General features: G+C 42.4%; 1 protein-coding gene across 1 annotated transcript in view; it reads left to right on the top strand.

Annotated features, from left to right (window-relative positions):
* Window positions 1-2,851: 2,851 nt before the first annotated feature.
* LOC117449397 (DENN domain-containing protein 2D-like) overlaps window positions 2,852-14,061 on the top strand; it is a 32,445-nt gene continuing 21,235 nt past the window's right edge. The window contains exons 1-4 of the mRNA XM_034087051.1: window positions 2,852-3,066; window positions 11,006-11,069; window positions 11,193-11,279; window positions 11,460-11,519. Coding sequence (XP_033942942.1) covers window positions 3,043-3,066; window positions 11,006-11,069; window positions 11,193-11,279; window positions 11,460-11,519 — 235 coding nt within the window. The 5' untranslated portion in view covers window positions 2,852-3,042. The remainder of the gene's footprint in view (window positions 3,067-11,005; window positions 11,070-11,192; window positions 11,280-11,459; window positions 11,520-14,061) is intronic.

Raw genomic sequence — 14,061 nt, 5'->3', positions numbered from 1 at the left:
CTTTTATTTTGAAACTCCACATCAGAATGTCCTGATTTTTTCTGGGTGAGTAGATGGGCTGTCCTTCTATCACCCTGCAGTGAGATGAGTCTTGCATCAGGGAGAGATTTCGTTTTATTCTTATCTAAACACAGGGCTGATAGCTCATATATGGGATTTCAAAGGTCTTTTATTTTGAAACTCCACATCAGAATGTCCTGATTTCTTCTGGGTGAGTAGATGGGGTGTCCTTCTATCACCCTGCAGTGAGATGAGTCTTGCATCAGGGAGAGATTTCGTTTTATTCTTATCTAAACACAGGGCTGATAGCTCATATATGAGATTTCAATATGAGATTTCAAAGGACTTTTATTTTGAAACTCCTTACATTTTACATTTACTCGTGGTAGTTATACGTAGTTTGTTTTAAATAATTATTGATCACATTATATAGTACATATTTCTTAATTTAATATGTTTGGTTTGTTTTTATAGGTGCTTTTGTTATTGACCGAGTAAGCGCTGGGATTTTACCGTAATGCTTCTAATATTCGCGCACCCCAATATCACGTGTGGGCTGGCTTGACTGTGTTTTCCCAAGTGGAGGCTGGCTTGACCGCAGTAGTATAGGGGGGGGTCTGGGACCCGGAGTAATCTGCGGCCGCGAGCTGTTATGTGCCATCATGACACGCATGGTGTTCTTTTTTTATATATTATAATGAAGCTGTGTGCTCGAGTCTTCCTGCCTGTCGGCCTGGTCATCGATGTAATCGATGATGATGAACGAGTAGCTGCGACTACTAACTGTGTTCATTGGTTAGCGCTGTACCACATGATTGTGATGTCACTACATGGGGTATAAAAACGTTGGAAGTCACGCCCCTTCTCTCTCTGTCCTCAAGTCTCTTGAGATGTGTGCTTATAATAAATAACGGCGTGATGAATGGCTAAACTCGAACTGCCGAGATTATTCACCTTTCTGCTGCAGGAGACAAAAGGTATACGTCTAAATCTGCTAACACTCAGATCTTGTACTTGAGTGAAAGTAGAAGTACTCAGATCTTGTACTTGAGTAAAAGTAGAAGTATTCAAATCTTGTACTTGAGTAAAAGTAGAAGTACTCAGGTTTGAATCAAAGTAGAAGTACCAGAGTGTAGTAACAATCCTGCAATCAAAAAGTTCCTCAAATAAAAGTACAAAAGTATTATCATCAAAATATAGTTAAAGTAGTGACAGTAAAAGTAGAAGTACTCAGATATTGTACTTGAGTAAAAGTAGAAGTACTCAGGTCTTGTACTTGAGTAAAAGTAGAAGTACTCAGATCTTGTACTAGAGTAAAAGTAGAAGTACCAGAGTGTAGGAATACTCTGTTACAGTAAAAGTCCTGCATTCAAAATGTTCCTCAAGTAAAAGTAGAAAAGTATTCTCATCAAAATATAGTGAAAGTAGCGACAGTAAAAGTAGTCGTTGTGCAGATTGGTCCATTTCAGAATAATATATATGATATGTTTTATAAAGATTGATCATGAAAGTGTTCTCAAAGCTGGTGAAGGTGCAGCTAGTCTGAAGTACTTTGTAGACTGCAGGGTAGCTGGTGGATTTACTCCAGGTGGAACTAAAGTCTGATTTAACACTTGATTATATTTCACATCATTCCTCCACATCTGTAAAGTAACTACATGTAGTGGAGTAAAAGTACACCATTTACCTCTGAACTGTAGAAGAGAAGAAGAACAAAGTAGCAAAACATTGAAATACTTAAATAAAGTACAAGTATCTCAAAATTGTACCCAAGTTTAGTACTTGAGTTTATGAACTTAGTTACTTAACACCAGTAGCTATAAAGATAGAAAGACTCAGCCTTGCACAGAGGAATGAAAATAGATTTTCAAAATGCTCAACAGTGCTGCCAGAATTATAAACTGACTGCTACACAATTAAAATAAATGCTTTTATATATTTCTAAATGTGACTCTTTGGCGTTTCTTTTATTATTAACACTGCTGCTTTAGTTGTTCTGACTGCTAAAATCCTGTGTTATTCTTACATTTATATTTTTAAAGCCGATATTTCGTGGGGTCGGGGGGCTCGGGTCCTTGTCACCTTTGTCATACCTGATGAGTTTACATCCCTGATTATTATTATAATGCTTTTTTGAAAATAAATGTTAACTTTCAGGACAAACTTTACTTAATGTTTACTATAAGGTAAAACATTAAATGATAAATAGGGTCGTTTTCTCATTGACTTCTTTAGAACTGGACATGTGTTGCAACCAGTGGAGTCGCCCCCTGCTGGATATGAAAGATAATGCAAGTTTAATGCACTTCCTTTTGCTTGCTGGTCAATGGTTAGCCAGCAAGCTCTGTTCAATTTTTATTTATTTTATTTAGCCCAATATCTTTAATTTCCCTTAAGGGGCTTTAGCTAACCCTGAGAGGAGTGTATAACGTATGGATGTGTGCCACTCTCTGGTATGACCTGGCCATTACTCATTAAAAGAGTATTAACTCAGCATTACACAACTATATACTCTCACAATGGACAGTCTAAAGAGGGATTAAAGTTGATGCAGTGTTTTGTATTTTTCCAAACAGATATGTTCTTTCTGTATTCCTCTTTCGTTTTACTTTCTGTGACCTTTAGTTTGACTTCTAACACAAGCAGAGGTGTGTAATGTGATACCACAAAAATGAATCGTTATCCATGCCGGTTCCAAAGGCAGAGGAACAGGTTTTACTGTAACACACACACACACACACACACACACACACACACACACACACACACACACACACACGTCACACGTCACACGTCACTGTACTTCAGCACTGAACGAGGAAATCCCAGCCTGTGACTGAAATCCGTCAACCGCACTCAACTCAAGAGCACTTCCTGTTCATGCACTTGCTGCTTCATCGTCAATAATAAAAACATTGCCACGGGCTGCAGAACAGGATATTTCCAGCTGGTATTTATTGGTAAAAACCAAAGTTAGGTTTAAATCTTAACAGTAGAAATAGATCCAGTGGATGACTACGCTCCTTTAATCTGCTGAGACAAATGGAGAAGACGTCACAGCCACAGGTGAGTGTGTCCTCCATAACACAAGCTCGTTGTGTTTTCACTTCAAGGCTCATCTGATTAACTCGTCATCATTAAGCTCCTTTCACATGTGATGTATTGATATATCATCAGTATCTCCAAAGCATCATGAATGAAGGCAAAACACAGTCAGTGGCAATTTAGATAATCTCATAGTAAAATACGGTTGGTAAACATCTGAGACTTACATTTCCTGTAAACATCACATGACAGGATGAATAGAGAACTGTGGTGTGAACAACTTCACTTTTACTTCCTGTGGTGGAAATGATGAAATCAGAAACCTCTACAATCAGATTAAAACGTCCTGCACACAGGATCAAAAGAGTTTCTGGGGAGACTCAGTCATTGGAAGTTGAAGGTGACATTGCTTTAATTCCCAAGTTGGAAGATCAGATGGAATAGTCTACATGTGTGTGATCTGGTTGAGAGATACACGAGGTATAATACTGTTTACACACTTTCCAAAAGCATACATGCTTTGTTATGTATTTAGTGTCATCTGAGGTTTGTCCAACAGCAATCTCAGGCTATTGTAATTCCATATTTGTTGTACTTCGGCTCAATAATTTACTGTCTATGGTATCAAAAGGACATAAGCATGTTCCCATAGCGACCCAGCAGGAACTAAGGCGAAACTAAGCAAGTATACCAAGGGGGGGAGCAGGGTGCTTTTCTAAAGTGAAAAAAGTGACCTACTGTATGTACTCTAACAATAACAAGGTTTGATTACCTTACAATTCAACAGGCGTATGTATGTTGCAATAACTTGGTGTGTTGCTGGAGCTCACAGCAGGTGCAGGGTGAATACAGACACGTATCAGAAAGCTTTTTAAACATTTGTATACAAATAAAACTGAAATGTTTTACTGCGGTCAAGAATAGGGTTTACAGGATTCCGTTATATGAAAAAGTCTGTTTGGATGTTTTTGCATTTTACACTGATATGGAATGGGAGTGGCTCAGTGAGATAGTGCGGTGATCAGAGGAGCACTGGTTCAATCCCCGCTGCAGTCAGCATGTCATTGTGTCCCTGGGAAAGACCCTTGACCCCACGTTGCTCCTGTGGGGGTTTCCCACAGTACTGAATGTATGCAAGTCATAAAAGTGGATAAAAGGATAAAGTGTCCAACAGCAGGTGACATGTACAGTAATGTAATGTAATATTTAACTGAACTCAAACTCAAAAGCTAATGTGTCAGTGATGATCTGTTAACATATGAAAGGCTATGAAAGAGGCCTGGGTACTTTTAATTTCAATTCCTTGTAAGGTTTTGAATTGATGAAAGTAAGTAAATGATCTGCATACTTCTTACCTATGGTGCTTTCAGTGCTACAGAACACACTTCCACCCACATCTGTACTAATGAAACCTTAGTGGAGCTGAGCCTTGAGGCCCCCTGAGGGTCTGGGTCTTGGGTCAGGGGTGGGAGAACTACTTATTAATCTGACAAGACCAATACAACAATGTACACAATGTGTTTAAAGTCATGCATTTAGTAGCGCGTATGGTGGTTGATTGATATCAGGCCTGGGGAATAATTGATTACATGTAACAGGATTACACAAGCACGTTACAACAAAGGTTAAATCAAAAATATGTAATCAGGTTACTGTGTAGACACATTGGGGATTACTAACAGGATTCCAATGTTAATATCAATTGTAATATAAAGAATGATATATTACAAAGCACATGCAAACATTAAAACACTTCATGAGTATCAAAATACAAAGTGAAACAAGTGTTGAGAGAAACCAGAGCTGATCTTCCCTTCATCATCGTGGCCTACTGTTCCAATCATGCTTTCACTTGATGAAATGTCCCCATCTACCGTCTGCATTAAACTACAACAGAGTATGTTCTGTTTGTCAGATTTGATTTAAGACTACTGCCTGTGTGTGTGTGTGTGTGTGTGTGTGTGTGTGTGTGTGTGTGTGTGTGTGTGTGTGTGTGTGTGTGTGTGTGTGTGTGTGTGTGTGTGTGTGTGTGTGTGTGTGTGTGTGTGTGTGTGTGTGTGTGTGTGTGTGTGTGTGTGTGTGTGTGTGTGTGTGTGTGTGTGTGTGTGTGTGTGTGTGTGTGTGTGTGTGTGTGTGTGCAAAAAACAGGTTTTTCTTAAGAAAAACTAAAATACAACTAAACATTTGTTTCTTTATTTTACTGTTTACGTTGTTGTATTTTCTCTTTTATTTATTTGCATTGCATTTACTATTGAGGTAATCCAAACGTGATGGAAATTAATCAGGTTACATTACTTTTATATTGTGACTCAGGTTCAGTTACTCATTACATTTTTTGTATTACATTAAAAAAATGACCCTCCCAACCTTGTTTGATAATAACTGAAGTGCTGAAGAATGCAGAATCGAACAGGTGAAAAGTTCACATTTTACGACTCAATTAAAAAAATAATTAGTTTGTAAGAAAATGTTGGACTTAGGAAGGCCATAAATAGGTACAGTAACGTGACCTTACTAGCTAAACAAACACAGAGTCATAAATGTGATGCAGTGTGTGTGTGTGTGTGTGTGTGTGTGTGTGTGTGTGTGTGTGTGTGTGTGTGTGTGTGTGTGTGTGTGTGTGTGTGTGTGTGTGTGTGTGTGTGTGTGTGTGTGTGTGTGTGTGTGTGCGCGTGTGCGTGCGTGTGTGTGTGCGTGTGCGTGCGTGTGTGTGTGTGCCTGCAGGCGTGGTGGCTACGGCAGCCATCTGCTCTTTGAAGTGAATGATAAACCAGAGGAAGAACAAGTGTGCACAAGTCTGAAGCACTCTGTAGCACTCCAGCGGTCACCAGCCAGAGGCACCAATACCCTCTGCATTCAGGGCTGGAGAAAGAGATTTAGACTGGCTCCAGATTTCCTTTTCAGCCTCTATTGCCCCTTTCACATCAACGCGTTTTCAGCTGGAGCCTGAAAAGTACCGTTTTTTCCTGTTCACACCGCAGAGGCGCCGCCTCTCGGTCTAGAGGCAAGAGCTTCGGAACTAAGAGGCGGCGTCGCTTACGTCTCTCTTACGTTGAGGCGGGGGCAGGGGCAGTATGCTGGAAGTAGATGCTGAAGACCACAAAGTCTTGCATTTCGCATGTGATGTTTGTAAAGTTCCAAGTAAAGTCGTCTCTTGTAAAGTCGTCCGATGCCTTCCATTTCGTTTCGTAAGAGGATCACCAAAGCGAACGGCGCTTCAATACAATCGGCCATTGTTGTTGTTGTCGATGTGAGGGATTTTATGAAGCAGGCACGCAAACGATGACGTCATGACGCAGCAGCGGCAGCTCTGGGCGGTGTGAACAGAGCGGGAGCAGAAAAGGGAAACCGGAGCTGAACCAGAAAAGCTCCCGCTCGGAGCTAGAAAGGGAAAGCGCTGGTGTGAAAGCTGCATATGTGTGAGGGGTTTATCTGATCATAGTGTCTCATTCATCTGGTGATGTTCCTTTAGTTTGGTGGTTGGGTTGCAAGGAGTTTGTTTTGTTTGCCACTGTCTTTTCTCCATTGGGAGGTCCCTAAAAATGAAATGTTCAGCACTGCTTAGGAGATCAAATGCAGGTGACAGTAGATAGTTTGCTTTGTTGACATGTTGAGTGTAGTTCTATCTCACACAGGCTCCACCCTCTACTGGACTCTATGGGTACTACTCTCATCAATGATACGCGAGCATTCCCACACTGAAGTAGTATAAACGTAGCCGGCCAATCAGGGTGACTCCGAGCCTACCTGAATGCGCGCGCAGGCTCACAGTATATAAGGCGGCTACGCCTCCTGACTGTCATCCTTTTCTCTTCACCGCGCGAGACAACACCTGACCAGAAAAGCATTCGAAAAAAACAAGTAAAAAGTATCTTACCTCCAGGCAAGCAAATGGAGTCGCCCCTGCAGGAAACCCGTGCCTGTCCCTCATATCCCAGCGTTCCCCCCCTCGATGAGAGCCTTTGAGCAGATGGCTGCGGCTGAAAATAACACAGGTCTGTTGGGCGTCTCACTGATTATTCCTCCGCAAGATGCCCCCACCTCGCCGGATCAGATCGATTATTTGGACCGCAGCATCGGACAAATTAATAACCTGATCCATGGTGTTGCAGCCGCTGCTGGCCGGGTGATGTCCCTGGCCACAGTGGGATCACGAGAGACCCACGGCTGGCTGGGACTCCCGGAATTCTCCAAAAAGTGATGATCTCTCGGGAGCCCCAGTGTCTACGGAGGGGCTCTTTGGATCGATAGCCTCGGTCACGCAGCATTTAAAAAGCAGCGCTATTGTGAGAACACTCGCCACTCCCGCTGTAAACTCCAGTAAAGGAAGCAGCAGGTGGGCACGCGCACGTGAGTGTAATGAACCACAGAAAGTGCTGTCGAAGCACTGTGCGGGTTCAGGGACACTATAGCCGGCGTGTGGTTGTCAAAGAACACACCTCGTCTGGTATAACGGCCCGTCCACACAGCGGCGTGCGTTGAAGCTTGCCGGCGGGCGTGTCTGAAACTCGACCCACAACCAATCACATGAATTGAGTACCACAGCTTCTTAGCTGCTGCTCCACAGCTGCTTGCGTGTCCTCTAACACAGTCTTATGGGCAATGGAAGCTCAGCTGTATACTGGCAGAATGGATGGACAGGACACTGAGACTGGGTTACTCACTCCAGTTCTGGAGTGAGTAACCCAGTCTCAGTGTCCTGTCCATCCATTCTGCCTTTCCACCGCAGGTGCAATAGGGGCATTACCCTGGGCCAACCTCTCCAGGCTTGGCTCCTGAGAGGGACAGGCTGAGAAGGGGTGGACTGTCTGACAAAGTTATACAGACTGTCCAGGCAGCAAGGGCGGGATCCACCACAGCCTGTTACAGGACGAAGTGGTTGGGATTCCTACTGTTACTGGAACTGGTACAGCCGGGCGATTGGTTCACAAACCATCGACCTGAGGGACGCTTACTTCCATGTTGAAATAGCTAGAAAGCCAAAACACAGGAAGTATTTGCGTTTTTGCCTTCCAGGGGATAGCCTACGGGTACAACAGACTACCGTTCGGCTACTCCCTGTCCCCACGCACGTTCAGCAAATGTCTGGCCACAGGTTTTTTTATCTCAACGACCTCATAGTCATGGCCAGGTCCAGGGAATGGGCAGATGTTCCACACAGCCCAATTCATCTTACATCTAACCAAGTTGGGGGTTTGCGGTCAATTGGAAGAAGAGCAGTCCCATACCTCACCAGAAGGTGGGGTATCTGGGGATTTTGCTCAATGCAGCCCTCATCGAAAGCGAGGGGTACGCCCCCATCGAGAGAGAGAGGTGCGCCCCCATCGAGAGCGACGTGTACGCCCCCATCGAGAGCGAGGTGTACGAGGCTCTGGTCACAGGTGCTCGAGGCTTTGGTCACAGAACCATTTGAGCCTCTGGAGCTGTCCTCCCTGAAGGCGCTATCAATGAAAACAGCTTTGCTGCTTGCCTTGACTTCGGCCAAGAGAGTATGCGAGCTGACCGCTCTGTCGGTGTACCCGAGTTGCCTTTTGATTCGGGGTGACCGTAGCGGGGCGACACTCAGACCGAACCCCTCCTCGAGGGCCATACCGTTTAGTCTTCCGCCCCATACTGGGGACAGGGAGGCAACATTTCACCTCCTCTGCCCAGTTTGTGCGCTGGCATGTTATGTTGGGCGCACGGCTTCCATTAGGCACACTGAACATCTGTTTGTGTGCTTTGGAGATGGTGTGGCCGGTAAAGCTCTGTCCAAGAAACGCCTGACAGGATGGCTCTGCGATTGCATTTCACACGCCTATGGGCAGGCGGGGAGAGCCTTCCCCACTGGGGTCCGTGCACAACCTACACGTGGTATGGCTGTGTCAAGAGCCTTGTTCAATGGCGTGAGTGTGGAGGACATATGCACGGCGCCGGCGGCGTCTTGGTCTACGCCAGGCCCCTTCATAAGGTTTTATCTCTTGGTCGATGTTGTAGGACGACAGGGCGTCCAGTAGAGGGCTCCACCTGTGCTTATAGAACTAATGTTACAATACGTAACCCATCGTTCCATTATGTACATCTCCCTTTTTACACTTCAGTTTGTGTACTGATATGTTGATCCGAAAGCTTCAGAGCTGTTGGTTTGGGTTTTTTATATTTCTTACAGAGCCTGGCTAGATGTTTTGTGCTAAATAATAACCTGATATATATGGTGGCCGACAGGGGCAAATACGCTACAACAGCCCAACACACTTCCATTGGGAGGAACGTGTTGCAGTTTTAAAAAGGATGTGAATATATAAAAAACTAATGTGCCAAAACACATGCAAATTAAGAAACATGTTCACCAACTCCACATCACATGCGCAGCATTTAGAAAATATTCACTAAAAGTGCTGCCTAATCGAAATGTTGCAAACACAAAATGCTGCAGGAAGCTCAAAACACAACGGAAACCAGGGGACAATAATATGTCCCTGTTGGCACAGTTAGTCTGTTTCATAATTGTAGGTGTTTTTTCAGTTTAATTTAGATTATTGGCTTATACTAACTATAACTCAACTAATAAATAAACATTGATATAAATGTTATGTTAAAATATTCAGCAGCAGTATATAACATTAGCTCCACCATAACCAGCTGTGGTGAACACATGAATGCATCAATAATCATAATCCGGTCATTTAATACAGTATAGTCATGATTTTTGAAATGGGCCATTTTACTTTTGGTAATTGAATATATTGTGATTGTAAATTATAATACTTCTTCCCGCTGTGAGGATTTGACAATGAGTCTCCGTCACTGTACAGTGGAATCTATCATTTTACTTTTGGCTTTAGTTTTGTGTACAAGACATTAAACCCATAAGTTTCTTAGCCAGGGGATGTTTCCCAGAGAAGAGAAGACTGACGAAAAAGGAAATCAAAATGCAAATAATTCCACTCATGGCAAAATCAAACAAACATTGTTTATCAACTTTAACTAACTTACTGATATTAGAAGATGCTTTTCTTTATGTTGTGCTCCACTCCTACCCCGCCTTGATGCATTCCAATTGTACACTGGTGGTTTATATTGCTCGAGAGTTTTCCCATAGGGCATCATCATGTCCTGTCATTTTGGTTGGCTATAAATAGTGCCTCTGTCTTCCCATGCAGAAGCATTAAGGCTCATGTAGCTTACAGTTCGTGCCGTATGAGCCTCCTCCAGTTAAATATTCAAACAGCAGCCCGACTGACTGAAACCTGCATCAACACACCAACACCAGTCACTAATGGTAGTGAGGAAATGGTTTCTATTTGCTTGTATTAGTTATGTTTGGTGATCAGGATACACATACCCAGACTCTGACACAGCAACAAAAGTACAGTATTTGAGTCAAACATCTGATTAAAGATGCATCTGCAGAGTGATCAGTTCTTCCGCTGGTGGCTGGAAGATTTTTAGCAACAGTAATATCTAGGTTACTTTCATTTGAAATGTAGTGTTAAACATCAGGATTCATCTTCTGTACATAACTTCATGACAGCTATATGTGCCTCCAGAGGGGCTCACAACAGAGCTGGCCAGCTAACCAATCAGAGCAGACTGGGCTCTGGTTTCAGACAGAGGGTGAAAAGAGGTGCTGCAGCACAGGCAGTATGAGCAAAATAAAGAGCTCTTTGAACATTAAAGCATGGAGACATGTCCCCGTAGAGACAGTAAATACTAATATGAAACCTGACAATGAGCAAATAGGGGTCAATGAAGCGATGTTGGTTTAAAAGGGGAAATTGTGACGCAACAGTAGCACTAGAATCATCTTCAGGAATCATGTGATATATATATATCCAATTTGCATGACCAGTAGCTGTTCAGATAGTGACATGCTTTTTTAAAATTGTTATTATATATTTTTAAAACCACTAATTGATGGTACACATTTATTCTTAGTTCTATATTTATTTAAACCCGTCTTTATTCCTCTTTCTCTCAGCATTTGGAGACGCAGCTGCCTCCAAATTCAAGGAGTTTCAGCTTCTCATCTATGCGTATTAAAAGTAAGTGAATCATGTGATACAAGTGATGTCAAATATCTTGATTTAAATAAAGACAATTCCTGCTTGTCATTGAGCCTTTATTTTGTTGATAATGCATCACAATATCAATGTGAATTTCTGCAGAAAGGAGCCACAGTAATGAAGAGGGAGGATTCACTCGGCAGAGAGGGTTGATGTCTTTTTCATCAGTACGGGAGACATCGAGAAAGGGTATACAATATACTGTCATAATGCCTTACAGTTCACTATTGTTACAATCTGCCAAAAACCATAGACATTCTCATACAATAAAATAAACATTCATTTGTTTCCCCATGAAAAACACCAACTGGCCGAAGATTAGAAGTTAAAACTTGTAGACATTTCATTATTTTTTATTTCTAATCCTAGAGTCAGTCCAAGATGAGGCCTCACAGCTCCACTGTACCGAGGACCAGGAGAACGAGACAGGTATGAAGGATAGCAGATCTGCAGAAGTGGATATGTGTCACACGTGTCCAAGTCACAAGCAAGTCTCCTACAAATCTTAAAGAGGCCCTATTCTGCCTTTTGGGGTTTCCCCCTCTCCTGTAGTGTGTTCTAGGTTTCTGTGCATGTAAATGGTCTGCAGAGGTTAAAATCCCTGTGTTCCCTCCAGAGGGAGTTTCTCTCCCACACAACGCCCCCTCACCTGATTACATGTAAAGTCAATGCAGAGACGCGGACAGACGCAAATTCACTCCGGTGGCGTGCATGAAGCAGTTGATGCGAATGCCGCGGCGCGATTGAGGCAATTGGAGGGAGCCACGACAACCGCTCGAGTTCAATTGTTTCAACTCGAGCGCCAAATTCCCGTGACGCGATCTTGCGGTAAATAATCAGCGGTGAGGATCTCAGCCTGGCGTCACTGACGTTGAACCAGAAAACCAAAACATCAGCCGTTAGCTGTTAGCACTCAGAGCTCACCGCTCACAGCTCCTCATATCTGTTCAGAAAACTAGACAAAAGTTAAACAAGTACAAACAACAGACTGTCTGTGTCATGGCGAATACAGTCGCTGGTTTATTTATGTCTGTAGGCTGTTGTTATGAGTGTGGAGTATATACAACGTTAGCTTAGCCTGATCGATCCGATCTCCATTAAGAAAACACACATTTTAAAAGGTTTTTCGCCTGCCGTCTGTCTGCAGACTTGTCAAAGCATTAATTCATGGTTTTTACTAACCGGTATCAGTATGTTGTTACGTCGGCATCATTTAGAAACGTGTATTACAATTTAATCATGGTAAAATATGTTCATGTTGTTGTAGTTGTAGCTCCCGAGCCAGCACGTCTTGTTTGAATGATGCGAGTAAACACAGCTGGCAGCCGCGGTGAAACTTGAGCGACTAGAGCGTTTAGAGCGAAGCGAATATTCGCATCGCGTCCGGTCTGAACGCAGCATTAGAGCGATGCGATAAGAGCGATTAGAGCGAAGCGAATATTCGACATGTCACAGTCGAGACACAAAACACAATATGAACCTGAAAATAAGCAAAATAGGGCCTGATTTCAAAACATGAAGTAAATGCTTACTCTGTTGACCTACACTGGTAGGCTACTTTACTTCTACTTAAGTATAAGATCTGAGCACTTGTTCCAGTTGAAAGTAGTCTACTAGAATCATAAACAGTCTTTTCCAGGAGTCTCGACCTGTTTTACAGTCTCGTAAAAGTGGATGAAAAGTCATTAAAGTAAGCATGAGTCAGCTCCTGACGATGAACAGGTTCTCATTAAGGTTAAAGCTATTCTGGACTGAACTGACTCAACCAGTTTGAGTCACTGTGCTGGATGTTCAGGGTTACAGCTGGTTACAACAGATTCTGTTGAAGTTGACCTGTTGAGCCTCCATGGCGTATTTTCGTTGTTTTATCTTGATATGTGACTTACTTGATTTCGTTAAAGCCTATTGAAGAAGATCTTCCCTTACAGAGAAAAGAGGTTGAACAAATATAATCAGAGATTGAATGTAAGTACACTTACTAATTTTGAGGTATTTTACTTGGGTAATTTCGTGCCACCTTCTATTTCTACTACACTACATTTCAGAGGGAAATAATACATTTTTAATTCCATTTTCATTATCTGACCGCTTAAATTACTTGATTTGTCCATTCAAACTCATGTTTTTACTTAAAGTATAAACTAAACAAGGCAAGGTGAGGCAAGGCAAGGCAAGTTTATTTATAGAGCACCTTTCAAAACAAGGCAATTCAAAGTGCTTTACAAAAATGAAAGACATTAAGAGCATTAAGAAAATAGTGCAGTGGAAACACATTATAAAATGGCATTTGGCATAATACAATACACATTAAAAATACATGAATAAAAGTTACAGTGCAGTGTGAGATATGAATAGTTCAATTAAAATAAGCGGCAAAAAGAAAAGTCTTCAGCCTGGATTTAAAAGTAGTAAGAGTTGCAGCGGACCTGCAGGTTTCTGGGAGTTTGTTCCAGATATTTGGAGCATAATAACTGAACGCTGCTTCTCCATGTTTAGTTCTGACTCTGGGGACAGAAAGCAGACCAGTCCCAGAAGACCGGAGAGTTCTGGATCCTTTAGCAGGAGGCCAGAAATGTATTTTGGCCACTAGACCATTCAATGCTTTATAAACCAGCAGCAGGATTTTTAAATCAATTCTTTGAGAAACTGGAGTGATGTGATCCACTTTCTTAGTGTTAGTGAGGACTCGAGCAGCAGCGTTCTGAGTCAGCTAAAGCGTTCTAATATAATATTTTAGTGAGACCTGTAAAGACACCATTACAGTAGTGGAGTCTACTGAAGATAAAAGCACGGACACGTTTTTCCAAATCCTGCTTTGACAATAGTCCTTTAATCCTAAATATATTATTAATGCGACAGTATGCTGACCTAGTAATTGTTTTAATGTGACTGTTGAAAATCATCTGTGGTTTTGAACCCGACTGACTTTTATACGTGTTTCTGCCCCTGCCATTCTCGCACAAGGTTGCAA

The sequence above is a fragment of the Pseudochaenichthys georgianus genome, chromosome 7 (genome assembly GCF_902827115.2).
Source record: "Pseudochaenichthys georgianus chromosome 7, fPseGeo1.2, whole genome shotgun sequence".
NCBI classification, from domain to species: Eukaryota; Metazoa; Chordata; class Actinopteri; order Perciformes; family Channichthyidae; genus Pseudochaenichthys; species Pseudochaenichthys georgianus.
This window is presented reverse-complemented; position numbering and strand designations above follow the sequence as displayed.